The sequence below is a fragment of the Lolium rigidum genome, chromosome 3, assembly GCF_022539505.1.
Source record: "Lolium rigidum isolate FL_2022 chromosome 3, APGP_CSIRO_Lrig_0.1, whole genome shotgun sequence".
Lineage (NCBI taxonomy): Eukaryota > Viridiplantae > Streptophyta > Magnoliopsida > Poales > Poaceae > Lolium > Lolium rigidum.
In genome coordinates this window covers 233,575,313-233,592,008 of record NC_061510.1, presented here as the reverse complement: position 1 = coordinate 233,592,008, position 16,696 = coordinate 233,575,313, and the positions used below count along the sequence as shown (strand labels likewise).

At 46.9% G+C, this 16,696-nt stretch overlaps 1 protein-coding gene across 1 annotated transcript; it reads right to left on the bottom strand.

The window, feature by feature from the left end:
- Positions 1-790: 790 nt before the first annotated feature.
- Positions 791-3,525, bottom strand: LOC124696182 (probable beta-D-xylosidase 2). Its single transcript, XM_047228945.1, has 5 exons — positions 3,052-3,525; positions 1,993-2,953; positions 1,519-1,863; positions 1,224-1,431; positions 791-1,022 (listed from the first exon to the last, which is right to left on the bottom strand). Exons 1-5 carry the CDS (start codon positions 3,523-3,525, stop codon positions 791-793), a joined length of 2,220 nt encoding a protein of 739 aa, XP_047084901.1.
- Positions 3,526-16,696: the final 13,171 nt, after the last annotated feature.

Here is a 16,696-nt window from a genome sequence, read left to right as displayed (position 1 = left end):
TCTCGCTCCTCGACGAAGGGCACGCCGCACTGCCGTGCGCCGTGCGGCCCACCCTTCACCGCCGAGCCAGCCTTCCTCCTGCGCGCGCTCGCCCTCCGGCGACGAGCAAAACGGCCATGGCCGACCTCCGCCAATCGCCCCCCACAATCTTGAAACCCTAGAGCGATGAGAATGAGAGCAAGAAGGGGAGAGGAGAAATGGGGAACGGCTTCAGCTAGAGAGACGGGTGCAGGAGTAAAACCGCTCGCTAAATGACTTGTGCCACGTAGGGCCCAGGTGAGAATTGACAAAGCGCAGGTGCTCTTTGGTCCGACTTCCTTGCTCGACGCGGCTCGCGATCGATCCATCCAAAAAGAATCCAATGGCCCAGAAACGAGTGCTTGGTTTGACCGGGAGCATCCAAGCACTTTTTAGCAATCGGGTATTTTTTTTGTTTGCTTTCTCTTTCCATGTCGATTGTCATATATATAGGTGTGCGTTCCATGTGCATATATACTTACTATTTTCAGTAATGCTAGAGTTACGGGGTTCACTTTTAACCGTTAGTAGATAAGAAACAAGAGTCAAGATATTTTCACCATTGCAACCTAGAGAATTGTTGTACCAATCCACCATTTGATTCATGGCAACTCGGCCGTAACTAAAATCTGAAGGAACAAGATGTTCTCTTCGGACACTGAAGATACAAAATATTCAGCAGAGTGCTGAATCCACTCAACTCGTTGGTGGTAAATAAAAGAAGGAAGCCATCCTAAAAAGGCACAAAGGAACAAGAAAGAAAAACTATAATCTAAGCATAGAAGCTAATCCTGACGGGGAAAGACACGGACGACGGCGACGAGGAGTCCCCGTTCTCGAGGTGGATGGCGCTGATGCCGGATGGCACGACGGTGTACGCCGTCTTCTCCACGATGCCGAATGCCTTGCACACGTTGAGCTTGAACCCCACGGTCGCGGCGCTACCCGCCTTGACAAACACCCTCTGGAACGCCACAACCTGCTTGATGGGCGCGCCGGCCACATCTCGCGGCGGGATGGTGTACACCAGCACCGCGTGGGCGCCGTCCGCGTCGCCGTGGTTGACGACGCTGACGTTGAAGGCGACGGTCTCCTCGCACGCGTGGCTGGCGACGTCGATCGCCGGGCACGACGGGGTGGCGTGTAGGGTCCCGGCTTTGTAGCTAAGCCGCTTGCAGTGCCGGCCGGCGGCCGAGATCTTGACGGTGGCGCCTTTGGCGGCGTCAGTCAGCTCGTATCGGAACTTGGTGTAGCTGAGGCCGTGGCCGAACGGGTAGAGCACCTCCGGCCCGTCGTAGAACTTGTACGTCCTCCCCGGGTATCCGTGGTCCGGCCGCGGCCGGAGCGCCATGGACGTCATGGGGATCTGGTGGATGTACTTGTTCTTGAACCATGTCAGTGGCAGCCTTCCACCTGCTCGATCGATCATTCAATTACATCCACAACGTTCCAAGATGTGCTTTGATGATCGAAGTGTAAGTAAGTTTGCATTTTCCTTACCTGGATTGTATCTTCCGAAAATGACATCGGCAATGGCCTGCCCACCTTCACCGCCGGGGTACCCTGCCCAGAGGATGGCACCGATCTTGGGGTTGCCATGCGCGAAGGAGATGTCGACGCCGCCGCCGCACAGGATGACGAGGACGATCGGGTTCGGCGAGGCCTCCGCGCCACGGAGGATCTCCTCGGTCTGGTTTTTGGGCAGGAGGATGTCCTCCCTGTCGTTGCCTTCTCTCTCGATGTGCATGTTTATGCCACCGAAGTAGATGGTCACGTTTGCGGCATGCGCGATCTTCACGTCCTTGCTTATGCCTTCCAGCGGCGTCACGTACCGGCACGGAGGCCCTGCATTTACAGAAGAACAAGGGGCAGCAATTAATCGTAAGTTCAAGAGAATGTGCAGCATTTGAGTATGTGATGTGTCGACCAGTAAGTGCAAACTCTGTTCAGTAGTTTCAGAACAAGTGATCTGACCTGTGTAGTCACCGTCCATGACCTTCTCGGGTGCCTCGGCGTGCGGGCCGCGGATGGTGACGGCGCCGAGCTTGTCGGCGTTTAGGGGCAGAAGGTTGTCGTTGTTCTTGAGGAGCACCATCCCTTGCCTAGCGCCATCGAGGGCGAGGCTCTTGTGTTGGTCGGTGCAGATGTCCTTCTCGTTGAGGGTCTCGTACTTTGACATGCCGTCGAAGTAGCCGAGCCTCATGAGCGTCATGTAGAGGTTGGTGAGGGCGTTGTCGATGTCGGTCTCGCGCATCTTGCCCATGCGGATGGCCTCCATGCCGTAGGAGGTGAGGTAGTCCATGACGGGCTTGCCGTCCTGCACGATCCAGCTCATCCCGCAGTCGAGGTCGAGCCCTGCCTTGAGCACGGCGGCGCTGGCCTCGACGGCGGTGTAGCCGAGCCATGTGGCGTTGAGGGCCATGACGCGCACGGCGTCGCAGTCGGACACGATGTAGCCGTGGAGGCCCCAGTCGCGTCGGATGGTGCCGGAGAGGAGGCGCGCGTCGGCGCATGCCGGGATGCCGTTGACGCGGTTGTAGGAGCACATGACGCTGCTGACGTCGCCGTCGCGGACGCACATCTCGAATGGGCGCTGGAAGGTCTCGACCATGTCGCGCTCCTCGACGCGGGCGTCGAACTTGAAGCGGTTGTGGCCGTACCAGTCGTCGACGTCGTAGGCGGCGTAGTGCTTGCAGCAGGCGGCGGTCTTGAGCGGGCGTGACATGGGGTCGACGCCGGCGCCGGCGTGGCCCGGGACGTCCTGCATGCCGCGCACGAAGTTGACGGCGTAGCGGCCGACGACGTAGGGGTCCTCGCCGGGGGTCTCCAGCGCGCGACCCCACCGCGGGTCGCGCACCACGTTGATGTTGGGGCTCCAGTACGTCAGCCCGCTCTTCCCGAGGTTGTACATCGCGCGAGCCTCCGTCGAGATCGCCTGCCAACAAAACACCATTGCCACAGCAAGTTTGTTAGTGCATGAAAAAGCTTACGACGTGGCACTGACATGCGTGACATGTGCGTGACTGTACGTACCTGTCCGATGGACATCCAGAGGGTCTCGTTGAAGGATGCGGCGCTGTTGATGACGTTGGCGAAAACGGTGCCGTTGAAGACGGCGGCGCGGCCGGAGTGGAGGCGAGGCTTCTTGGGGTCGTCGAACTTGGTGGTGGGGCCGGTGCTGGAGAGCCCGTGCAGCGCCTCCGACCACCACATGTAGGGCGGCAGCCCGATGCGGGGCGCGCCGTCGGCCCAGTCGCCGAGGTTGGACACCTTCTCCTCCACCGTCATCCAGCCGATGAGGTCGTGCACGCGGTCGGCGTACGGAATGGACGCGTTGCAGTACGGGTACCGGGACATGACCAGCCCGGCCGCCTCGAACCGCGACTCGTCGCAGACCTTGGTGTACACGGCCTTGCCGGCGCCGCCGTCGTCGTGGGAGGAGACGCGCGGGACGATGAGGGTGGTGGCTAGGAGGAGGAGAAGCAGATGCCTGGACGAGGGCGCCATTGTTCCTACCTGAGATGGTGCCGGTGTGAGATCGATGTGGAGAGTTGGTGCGTGTGTGATGTGTATATATAGGGAGCTAGCGATCGAGATGCGCGTGGACTGTGGAGGGAGAGGGAGGGAACTAACAGATTTTCGAAATTTGAAATTTGGTTCTGCGGGCGGCCGGCGACATCCATGCGTCGATCGCATATGGATAGATAGATAGATAACTCATCGGAATACTGACGTGGAAGGAGCTGGCCGGAGCGATTAACGAACAACCTGAAATCACGGTTTGTTTGTTTGTTTGTTTTATACAGAAAAGAAGAGAGAAAACTAGGCTTAATTTGGTGTTGGATATTTTCACTCACGTGCGGATCGAAGCAAACGTGCTCATTGTGGTGCTTGCGCGGTGTGGACGTGCCGAACGTGATGGATACACATATCGTGTATAAATCACAGCCGCGACGGAGGTTAAAGCTTGCGATGCTTGCTAGTGCTAGTTAGTATATGATCAGAAGTTTCTCAGTTCACGGGAAGGATCACGGCTTGCGATGCTTTCACCCTGCAGTTTGCTCGTGTACATGCTTTTGTATCCAAGAGTGTGTGGCAACTGGCTACATATGCCGGCCTGCACTTCATACAAATTGAATGGTAAAAGATCACCCGTTTTTCGTGACAAGGGAATGCATAACTGTCATTAAGTTCATCACAGTTGCATGCTCCGAACATCAACAACTCTTCCTCTGAAACGTTGAAGAGAAACAGTTTGTGGTAGCTTTGACTAACAGTCATTGGTGTCCACATAGTAAAATCTTCCTCGTCAATCTGGATGAGGTGTCGGAGGAAAACTTCCAACTGGGACTTTTTCCTTTTCCATTACAAGCATAACGGAAATACACATGTTCAGTTTCCACAACAAAACAGGAGAACGGAAAGAAAGAGACAGACCATGCCCAGCAAAGAAAAACAAAGTGGTAGGAAAACCCCTGCTAGTGATAGATTGCGGAATATGATTGTATTGATATGCGGTAATTGGTGATTACATTGAGCCTCTTGGACTGTTTATACAGTAGAGAAGACTTGGAGGGCAAGAAGCCTAGTAGAGATAGATCAAGGTTACAATCATAAACTACCTAATATAATTTAAACGTAATATACTCTAACAGCTAGATCTCGCCATCTCGGCATCGAAAACCAAGCTGCGGGGCACAAAATCTACCCTACACTACAGAGATTCAAAGGGTAACAACACATATCAAGCATACAACTAGCAAAACCATCCAGCCAGAAGAATCTTCCATGAACTACTGCAAAAGATCATCAACAACTATAGGGGATAATCAAACTCCGCCATCCCCGGTCTAGCGGTTGGAGTCGCCAGAGCCGCATTGGAGTGAAGCGCAGCCGCCTGGTGGAGCATTTGGTCCGCTCCCAGCTTGATCCTTTCCCCATCTTCACGCCCGAACAGACAACGAACAGATCATAACAATGTTCACCATAGGGGAACGGATAACATCTTTCTCAAAAGTTATTTTATTCCTAACATTCCAAATCGCCCAGCAAATGGCAGCAAGAAGCAACATATGAAATTTCCTCCCTTGAGGATAAAACTGATAAAATCATGCCACATTTTGCCATGAAGAGGGACACATTGGAGTCCCTTAGATCTCTCCCAGGTTGCCCCAGACCACCTTGGCATTAGAACATTCAAAGAATAAATGTCTCATAGTCTCCTCCTGGTAACAAAAGGAACAGAGAGGAGAACCAACCCACTTTCTCTTTTTAAGATTGGCTCTAATTAAAATAGCATTTTGAAAGAGCTGCCACAAGAAAATTTTAATTTTCAAAGGGATTTTTGCTTTCCAAATCCACTTATTATGAGATCCAGCCAAGTTCTTCTCTATATGTTGATACATCAATTTGGTGGAGAAACAACCATTAGCACTCACGCTCCAGGTAATTATATCTGAATTCAGGGAGCTAGGACTAAGAGCACAGGTTTTAATAAAATCCCACTGAGACACCATGTCAGGTAACATCCTCATCCGGAAAGCAACAATCGAATTACAACTCATGACTTTCTGAAACATCCAATCTTACCCTTGACAAATGTCAAAAGGAGCTGGGAAGGATTCATATAAAGGAGTATCATCAAGCCAAGGGTCCATCCAGAACCTCACAAGGTTCCCTTTTGCAGCATAACTTTTCTCCCCGCAAAATAGAAATATTTTACTTTTAACAGATTTTTCCATCCAGAAGAATCTTGCACTCTCAGCTTAACCGAGGCGACCGACTTATTTCTAAGAAACTTGGCTTTAACGATGGTTTGCTACAGGACATTTTGTCTCTAATTTCCACCACCACTTACATAGGAGACTAATGTTTTGCTTCCTAAGATTCTTGACACCCAGACTCCCTTTATTTTTTGGAGCGACAAATTCTCTTCCATTTAACCAAATGATATTTTCTTTTTTTCTTCTTACCAGCCCCCAAATTTTTTTTTCCTATGCTTGTCAATTTTCTCCACAAATGTCTTGTTCATCAGGAACATAGGCATATAAAAATAGGGGACACCGGATAGGCTAGAATCCAATAGGACCAGACGCCCTCCAGAGGTTGCCGAGTCACCGATCCAGGAATCAAGCTTTTTAAGCATCTTAGCATCCAGGAAGTCCTAGTCAATATTTTTTAGGGTAGCAAAAGTAACTGGCATACCCGGATACTTCATGGGTAATTACCCCACTTGACAATTGAACAAGTCAGAATAAAAATTTGTGTATCATTGTCCGCGTTGATTGAAAAATTTCACTTTTCATAAAGTTTATTTTTAGACCCGGCATGAGCTCAAACATGTATAGCAACAACTTAAGGTTCATGGCATTCTTAGGGTTATGCGACAAACATAAGACCGTGCCATCGCATATTGAAGAATAGCGACACCATTCTCAACAAGATCAAGGGCCAAACCACTAAGCAAACCTTTTTGTTGCGCTTGTAAAACTATTTTCGATAAAGATTCTCCAACCATATTAAACAAAAAGGGAGCCATGGAGTCACCTTGACGCACCCCTTTAGCTCTCTGAAAATAGGGACCCATCTCATTGTTAATTTTCACACTCACTGTCCCATTATGCAACCTTGTCATAGGCTTTTTCGAAATCGACTTTCAAAATGACACCAACTTGTTTTTTAACATGCACATGATGCATAATCTCGTGTAAAGAAAAGACTCCATCCATAAGATACCTATTCTTAATAAAATCATTTTATTGAACACTAAAAATCTTGCTTGCATAAGGTTCTAGCCTGGTTGCCAAATTTTTTGTAATCAACTTATAAATGCAACAAAGAAGGCAAATGGGTCTAACTTGCTGGATTTTGTTGGCATCATCCATTTTTGGTAGCAAGGTTATTACCCCATAGTTAAGGCATTGCAGATCCAAAGTTCCATTATAGAAACTATAGAATAAGTTCATGATATCATCTTTTACTACTTCCCAGAAATGCTGGTAGAACTCGCTAGGGATATCATCCGGACCCGGAGCACGATTAGTTTCCATAGAGAAAAGAGCTTTTTAAATCTCCTCGGTAGTAAAGGTTCTGGTTAGGTCTGCATTATCAGCGGCATTTAAGGTTTCTTCCTCAGTCCACAAGTTAGGAGATAAGTTGAACATGTTACTAGGGGGTGGACCAAACCATTTTTTGTAATAGTCTGTGGCATGAATTTGCAAATCTCCCATGCCTTCTACAAGCACACCATTATCATCCAGGGAATGAACTATGTTTCTTCTTTTCCTTCCATTAGAAATCAAAATAGGAAGTGATCACCATGCAAAAGCCACCTAGCATGAGATATTTGGTGCCAATAAGACTCTTCCTCTGCATGTATGTTATATAGCTCCACCATGATTTGTGTCTTTTTTACTACCTTCTCAGGAGCCAACTCCCTTTTATCCTCCTATTGATCTAAGTGATCAAGCTCTATTTTAACTCTATCTTTCTTTTTTTAAATGACCAAATAAATTGGACCCCCAGCCTTTGAAATATTTTTTAATCTTTTTAGCTTGATGTTTAATACGTCGATAGGATCAGAGTTGCGTCCAAATATATGCAACTTACAACAGGAAATCCTCATTATTTAACCAAGTATTAGCAACTTTGAAGTTGTGTCAGAGGAAAACTAAAGCCAAACCACGACAACAACAGCATATCCAGTAACGAGGCTAAGCAACAGCCTTCCCAACCATCCATGGCGATCTAGAGGCGATCTAGGGTTTTAGCCGTCCCCCACGGCCGGTGCCAGGCGGGCGCTGGCTTCTCTTGTGGGTGGCTGGTCTGCATGGCGGTTCCTCCTGATTGGTTGGAAGATCACATACTCTACCACACGTGATCACGATCGTGGTAGGCCGAAGGAGTATGATGGATCTTTCCATTTCTGGTATTCCAAGAATTGGGTGGTTCTTTTCAATGCCAAGGGAGCACCCTTGGTTGGACGTGGATTCAAAGATGGAGAGGTGATCAGATCTGGATCGAAGGTAACATTCGTAAACCACATTGTTAGGGCTTCTACTTGCATTGTTTCTCCCTCTAGAGATCCAGTAGAAATGGATCATGGACTTGGATCTGTTGAGTCATCGATATTGCATGTGGAGGAGGATGTGTCGGACCCTGGCATTAATTCAAATTCAGATCCCGAGGAAGATTTGGCTGAGTCATCGGTAGTTCATGAATCATTAACTCTTGGCTTTGTACTTGTCAATAGTGCCATCTACTTGTTTCTTGATGTGGTATACCCATTTGCAGTCAATCAAATTTTTGTTAAAACTCGGTGGAACCAAGTGCCATGTTCTATTGTGAATCAAAGCATCATTCTCTTCCTCCATTGCTTTGTGTCAGTTAGAATCTTTAAGAGCTTCGGAAAGGGATGGTGGTTCATCTGTAGAAACAAACATGCCATATCTAACAGTACCATCTTTGTAAATCTTTGGATGTTTTATTACCTTTTTGAAGCCTGGTTTGGACTCCAGCCATAGGGAGAGCAGCGGCATGAATTGACACCGTAGATCCAGCAGGAGCAGTTGTCAGTGACGTGGCAGGCGTGAGTTGGCGAGGACCCCGCAAACGGACCGACGCATGTAGTATTTAATGCGGGGCGGGGACCACGATGGAGACCGAGACCGGGGGTGGCCACGTGCCTGCGACGTCTGTGACGAGATTCTCCCGCCCTCGGGAGCTGTGTGGGTGTCAGGCGCATCCACCTTGGCATCAGAGCGCGAGGAGGCCGAGGTACGAGGAGGATCCTCCTCGGATCGGACGACGGGTTCGTCATTTTGTTCTGAATCTTCTTCTTGAGAGGTCAAATCTTCACTATTTTCACTGAAATTTTCGCTGGGGTCTGTAGGTTCAGAGAGGCTATCATCTGGACTAGTAGGAGGGATGTTTTCCCGGTTATGATTAGCAACAATAGGTAGAAAGGGTAAAGGCATATGTCATCAAAATGTGCATCCCCACTACATGAAGGAGAGTTTGTTGGTAAAAGAAGGATGCCACTACTAAGCCGAGAGCCAGCATTAGGATGCAATGAAGCAAAGGGAAAAATAGTCTCATCGAAAACAACATCTCAAGACACATAGACTCGACCAGTAGACACATCCAAAAAATTAACACCTTTGTAGAGAGGGCTATAGCCTATGAAGACACACCGTGTAGAATGGAAAGCAAGCTTCCCTTTGTTCTAAGGATGAAGATTGGGCCAACATGCACAGCCAAAGATTCTAAGAGATTCATAGTATGGTTTTGTGCCAAGAAGTTTTCCAGCAGGAGTTTGGAAATCAATTACTTTGCTAGGAAGTAAATTGATAAGGAAGTTAACTATAAGGGAAGCTTTATCCCAAAATTTGAGAGGCATGGAGGCATGTGCAAATAAACAAAGCTCAACTTCAACTATGTGATGATGTTTGCGTTCAGCAGAACCATTATGCTGGTGAGCATGAGGGCAAGAAACATGATGAACATACTATGCCAATTTTCTGAAAGAAATCATTGAGTTTTTCATATTCACCACCCCAATCAGTTTGCATAGTAATGATCTTTCTATTGAATTTGCGCTCAACATAATCTTGATAATTAAGAAAGCCTTGATAAACATCAGAACGTTTCTTGAGAAGATAAATTCGTGTAAATTTACTAAAATCATCAATGAAGCTTAAACAATATAAGTGTTTGCCAACAGAGGCATGTGCGGAACCCCATACATCAGAGAACACTAATTCAAAGGGAGCAGTGGACATACTGGAAGATACAGGATATGGCAACTGGTGACTCTTAGCTAACTGACAAGCATCACAAATGTAAGAATTTATTTCGGAGGTGTGTGAAATATGATTTTTTTCTAAAACCTTGTTGCACCACGAAGGAGGAGGGATGTCCTAAGCAGCGATGGCACATAGAAGATGACGGCTTTATTGTGATAAAAACTTGCTTGGAAGACCCGGTAGAGAAATGTACTAGCGGGTAGGGGCCACCATGGCATGGTTCTTTAAACATAATCCTTCGGGTGACCTGATCCTTAATCAAAAAGAACCAAGGGTGGAACTCAATAAACACATTATTATCAAGGCAAAGTTTATGAATAGATAAAAGATTCTTGGAGGCACTAGGAATACAAAGTATGTCATGCAAAGTACTATGGGGAGTATGCAATTTTGAATAACCAATATGACTTATAACCATATCATTGCCATCATACATGTGCACACGATCACGGACCCTTGTACTTCTCCTGAGTAGTGAGCTTGTTGAGCTCACCGGTGATATGATCCATAGCACCCGAATAAGAGTACCAATTCGAGTCCACACCATAGGATGCAACATTGACACCCTTCTTGTTGTCTCTTCCACCATCATCATCACCATCATCATCTGAATCATTTTGAAATGCCACCAGCAATCAGAAGCAAGGTGGCCATGTATTGTACAAATCTGGCAGGTCACATCCACGTAGAGGGTCGACGCACGACCATGCCCCTTGCGACGTCCCTGGCCTTTCCCATCATACCGGTCATCACGGCGACGGTCACGATCATGATCATTAGGGCGGCGACGATTATCTTCACGGTGACGATCCTCCCAGCGATCATCACGGCGCGGTGGTCTTCCCACTTGCCCCCATCCTGGCGACATTCAAGAGACCGGCCACGGTCACCACGGGGCTAGCGGTAGTCAAGTTCAGGGTGTTTTCCGCGATCACCGCGAGGAGCGTGGTAATCACGTTCAGTGTCACAGCGTCGATTGGCAGCATTGGCAGAGGACATGAAGCCAGCACCAGCACCTTGGGCGGTTGCCGAGAGCATCTCTTGGCGCATATCATGAGCGTAGACCTGATCATACAGATCGTCAAGGGTATTGTCGGCATTGCTGTTGACATTGGCAGCGACATCATTGTATGAGGCATCTAACCCATTGACGATGTACCCAACCATCTCATCTTCATCCACTAGTTTTCCCGCGGCAGCGAGTTCAGAAGCGAAACTTTTCATCTTGGCGAAGTAGGTGGCCAGGCTAAGATCGTTTTTCTTTGTGTTGGTGAGAGCGCCCCGCGGCTCATTGAGTTTGGACCGGGAGCGCCCACTGAACATGGTTGTGAGAACAACCCACAAGCCGGCAGAGGAGTCGATGTCGATGACGTGAGCGATGACTTCCGGTGAGAGGGTGTGCAGAAGCCACCCAAGCACCATATGAACCCGAGACAGCCATGCCACATAGGTAGGATTGTGTTGTTGGGTCTTCTTTTTCTCTGAATCGTCCACCTCCAAGGACTTCACCGGCGCATCATTAGTGCCCTCAAGCAGCTCGAGGACTTGGGCACAACGCAGAGGAGGGAGGACCAGGGTTTTCCACAACAGGAAGTTCGCCCTGGTCAACTTGGTGGAGGGTGGATTTCCCCGGGCGGTGGCCAGCGTGATCGACGATGAAGAGGAATCCATGGCATTGGACAAGGGAGCTTCCAATCTGAGAGATCATGACGGGTTATGTGGTTTTCCAATCAAGATGTCTGTGAAGGCTTTCCGATCTGAGGATCGTGGGCATTGTTTTGGACGTGGATTTCCAATCAAGGACGGTCGTGCGAGGTTTTTAGGTCCGTGTTTTTGGTTTTCCGATCAAGATCGATCGTGGGAGAGTTCTGGGATTTCCGGCGACGACGGCTAGGTCATGGAGAGGAGAGCTCGCATACCATATTGACTAACGTAGCGGAACCGGTTAACCTCCTTAGAGGTCCAGGTTGCGTGTTATATACAGGGCAAGAACAACCCTTGCCAGCGTATTACATGTGGGGCACTGTATGTGCGGTGTACTACACCATATCCGTATGGTGCGGTCTTACAACTCTAACACATACAAATTGAATGCAACCCTTTTGTCATGAGAAAGAAATGCACAACTTTCATTAAGTTCATCACAGTAATTTGGGTTTCTATAAATACTACCGATCGCAGTTTACTTGTAGCTTTGCCTAACAACCTTGTATTTCCTTATCAATCCAACCTGCCAATCCATGTGAGTTATTGGAGGAAAGCTAGAGCCAGCATGGCAACATGTATGATAGGTTGTACCGTTGGCCGTTTAGGAACGGATTCGTTTGCGTGGAAAACTTCAGTGAGCAGGACGCTTGGTGTTGGAGTATACTGATCTATGTTAAAGCCGGCAATTAGTGTAAAACTTACCAAAGTAGGCCACAATTTTTTTAAAAAAATTCACCGGGAGGGGGGAGAGAATCCCCACTTGAATTTCATTGATCATAAAAAGTTCAAGTCTGCAAATTGGAATTACATGCGGAGAGGTGATCTCGCCATGACATGGCATCCTCTTTGAGGTTTGGATTTTTGAATATGTATAGCCATAATGAAAGGTCAGAGATTACATTTGATACGGAGTGTTGCGGAGATATGACTTGATTCCGAAACACAAGAGCGTTCTGGTGTCCCAAATCATCCAGCGGATTGTGAGTAGGACCATCGGCCAAGTTGAAGGGGGAAGATGAACGGTGCTGGCATCTTCCAAATTTTTGCTAGACCACTGTGTAAGGGCTGAATGCATGTCCTCTGCCAGATGTGTTGCGCCACCGGGCAGTCGAAGAAGAGGTGCATTTTGTCCTCAATTTGTAGAGGACATCTCGGACAGAAAGGTGAGTGTAGAATTCCTTTATGGTGCAGGTTCTTCCGCGTGTTGAGCTTGTCGAGGTGCATGAGCCATGCGAAGATCTTAACTCTGGCCGGAGCTCTTGAGTCCCAGATAAAAGATGTTGTGTCCTCATTTTGGCTGTCTTGAAGGGCAAGGTAGGCGTTTCTAGTAGAGAATTTGCTTCCATCCAGCATGGTTCTGGAATCCACCTCCTGGTTGTGGTGAACATCCTACATAATTGACATAAGTGAGGCAAGCTCGGTCGTGGCCGGATCAAATAGTCTATTTCACAAGCCATGATGAATCCCATTTTGGAGAATATCACTAACAAGTGCATTTTGTTGTAGGTGGTGGGAGAAAATAGCTAGGTGTGTTTGTGCAAGGGGTTCTGGCAATATCCATCTAAATAGCCAGAAGAAGGTGTTTTTGCCACTGTTGAGCATTGTGTGATTGCTCTGAGTGTTGCAAGGTTTTTGAACATTGTTTTAGCTAGTGAGGAGCTTTGGTGACCATGAGCTATTGAAAGAGGGGAGTGGTTTGTGATCCAGTGTCTCCATGGGGTGTTGACATTTTGCAGAGTTTTGTAACGGAGCAGGAAAACATTTTGTAGTTGTAAATTTTTAATTCCTAGACCTCCAGCCTTCTTAGGTGTGCAAGCTTTTTTTCCAGACAACTAGACATTGAGCCCCTGAGCAGACTTCTTCCCCTGCCCAAAATAAAGCCCTTCGTCGTTTGTCGATTTTTTCCAGGATGAGGATTGGTATTAGCAGCGAGGACATGAAATGAGTTGGCATACTTTCCAATACAGATGACAGTAAAACTAGGCGCCCCCCTTTGGGGAGGAGAGCAGCACACCAACCTGCTAGAACCTTGTCAATTCTGTCAATGAGTGGCTGGAAGGAAGATTGTGGAAGCTTATAAGGAGACAAGGGTGGCCCAAGATAATTTTGTGGGAAAGAATAAATTTTTGTTCCAAGTTCTGCTCCAAGTAGTGTAGACAAATGAGGTTCAACATTCATGGGGATGAGGGTTGTCTTATGAAAATTAATTTGTAGTCCAGTGGCAATGGCAAAGTCTTGTAGAAGATTTTTTATTTTTTGAGCTGGATGAACAGAGGCCTTAGCTAGGATGATTGTGTCATCTGCGTATTGTAGTGTAGCTGGAGGCATGTCCTGCCTAATAGGATGTTGCAGGTCCCCATTGTTAAAAGCTAGCAGGGTTAGCTGTTGTACGATATCAGAGAAAATGATGTAGAGGTATCCAAGGACCAGGACCAGGAACTCCATTTAGCAGAATAGAGGTTTTGCCAGTATTCAGAATGTTTTGTATCCATTGACAGAAGAGGTTTGGGAAACCTCTAAATAAGAAGTTTGTGCAAGGCCTCCCATGAGACAGAGTCAAAAGCTTTTCTTATGTCAAGTTTAATATCCATAGTGGGTGCTTTCCTTTTATGAGAACAATTTAGAAGATCTGTTGCATATGATAAATTTTCAGAGATGGATTTCCCTTTGACAAAGCCCGTTTGGTCCCCATGAATTAAGTTTGGGATGTGACCTTGAAGTCGGTTAGCTAGAAATTTTGCAATTGCTTTCATGGGGCAGTTTTGTAGTGATATTGGTCTAAAATCAGCAGGTGTTCTGGCTGCTTCCTTTTTTGGAATTAGAACTAGAAAAGCCCTATTAATGGAAGTCAGATCTGCAGTTTGGTGATAGAATTGATTGAAAGTTTGAAAGATTCTAAATTTGACAGTTTGCTAATTTTTCTGAAAAATCCTGGGCCAAAGCCATCTGGTCCTAGGCTTGCATTTGAGATCATTTGGAAAAAGGCATCAGTTATCTTTGTTTTAGAAAAAGGTTGAATTAGGGATTAGAGATTTGGAACAGTGATGTTGTATATTTGATTTAGTGCAAAGTTCCATGTAGGATGGAAGGTGTGTCCCAGGAGCTGCTGATAGAAAGCAGTTAGGATTTGCATTTTGTGGTGATGAGATGTGAATTCTGTTCCATTGACTTCTAGAATAGAAATTTTATTTTTTCTATAGCGAGCAAAGGAAATTGCATGGAAGTATTTTGAGTTTTCATCACTCTCTATTGCAAATTTGATTTTACTTCTTTGTTTCTAGTAAGCCACACTTTCTCTGATCTTTGGAGGATTTTTATTAATAGACGGTGGAGGCTAAGTTCCAGAGAATATAGGTTTGTAGATTCTTCAAGGTGATCAAGGAAGGAAATGACAATTTTTGCGTTTGTTTCCCACAAGTTTTGTTTTGGCAGAAGTTGACGCCAGTGTTTGAGTTGTGATCGAGTCCGTTTTAGCGCGGCAACTAATGCCTTTGGAGCGTTCAAATTTTGTTGGGCTGAGGCCCATGCATTTTGGACTATTGGGCTGCACTGGGGGTGAAAGGCCCATGCATTTTCAAATCGAAAGATGGCGGTACGTGGTATGGATGTTGAGACAGAAGTGATTAGGGGAACATGATCAGAAACAAAACGTGTCCGCGATGACACCGATGCGTTTGGGAAAAGAATATTCCAGGCCTGATTTATAAAAACTATATCAATTCGTTGGAGAGTCGGTTCATTTCTCTTACTTGACCAGGTGTATAGTCGATCTGTGAGAGGTAGTTCTATAAGAGCTAGATTGTCGATCAAGTCATTAAACGCATCAGCCTCATCTTGCCTAAAAGAGGAGTTGTTTTTGTCTGAAGCATTCCTCATGAGGTTAAAATCCCCTATAACCATCCAAGGGGAGTCGCTATGAGGCGAAATTTGTGCAAGCTCAAGAAGGAAATCAGTTTTTTTGGTTGTGATCAGTAGGAGCATACACATTTGTGATAGTGATTTTTTGGTTGTTGTGTAGGAACGCGAGTTCAGTTGTTAGAGCGAAGTTGTGTTGGACAGTTTCGTCTAGCGCAAATAGGTTACAGAGTTCGCAGTTAGGGTTCCTCCCGCAGATCCCACTGCAGGTTTGAACACAAAGGATTGCAAGTTTCTAGGAAGGAAAGGTTTGGCTTTTAGAGTAGATATTTCACTCAATTTTGTCTCCTGCAAGAGCACCAGAGAATGGTTTAAGGAGATTTGTTCCGCGAGCACATCATCACATTTTGTTTGTTGTCCAAGGCCCCTCAAGTTCCAAGAGCATATAAGAAAGCTTAGATTATTCATTAAAACTAACAGTTACACCTGACAGAGGAATGGTAGGAGCATACAGGTTAACTGAGCGCGTCGAAAGGATCAGTCTTAGATAGGGAGAACTAAGGTCGGTTCGTGTATTTCTTCTTGCTCGAGTTATTTATATTGACCTACGATGCTGGTCGATCATGGCTGAGGATATGATCTGTTGGCTGTTCAGAGCCATATATATGAACATTCCATTTGGTTGAGAAAAATGCAGAAGTGCCGGACCATAGTTGCAAACAATAGATATGAATTGCAACTTGTATCCAGACGCACATTATGATTTTGGTCTCGCGCTAGTGCGCAACTTTTGAAAAAGTTTCAGTGGCATCCATCTAAATAAAACAAGTTCACCAACACAGCAACAAACCAAACAGTAGGTTCTATAAGGCAGCATGGGCTGCCACACATTCGGGTTGCCATATTTAGGCTTTGACATTTAATGAAATTCCAAAATCTTACATGGGCCAAAGTTCTTGGGTCCATTATTTGAACATGAACTTCCTTGGAAGGTCCCTCAGCGGCATCAAATCACGTGACAATGGCTACGGGGCAGCTCCGCTCGACTACACAACATTTTCCGATGGCGTCCTCATGCGATGGCAAGGCTCCAGTGGTGAACAAACTTCTGGTTCTTGGGCATATCGCCTTGGCACCGGTGGTGATGCAACCCAAGAGAGCGATGTGCACCTACTGTGATGGACAATTAAGTTGGATGTTGGCAACACCTCCTTCGAAAGGTAATGCGGCGAGATCACGCAAAGCTCGAAGAGGAGAAATTTGCAGGATCCACATTTGTTTTTGCAATGTGAAGAGAAGTGAGAGGCTATGGA

Bases quoted from the DNA above. Each gene is read 5' to 3' on its own strand.
- LOC124696182 (XM_047228945.1), bottom strand. From the start codon at position 3,525: ATGGCGCCCTCGTCCAGGCATCTGCTTCTCCTCCTCCTAGCCACCACC. The intron at 2,954-3,051 runs GTACGTACAGTC...TTTTGTTGGCAG, and splicing joins TCTGGATGTCCATCGGACAG to GCGATCTCGACGGAGGCTCG. The intron at 1,432-1,518 runs GTAAGGAAAATG...TCGATCGAGCAG, and splicing joins TTTCGGAAGATACAATCCAG to GTGGAAGGCTGCCACTGACA.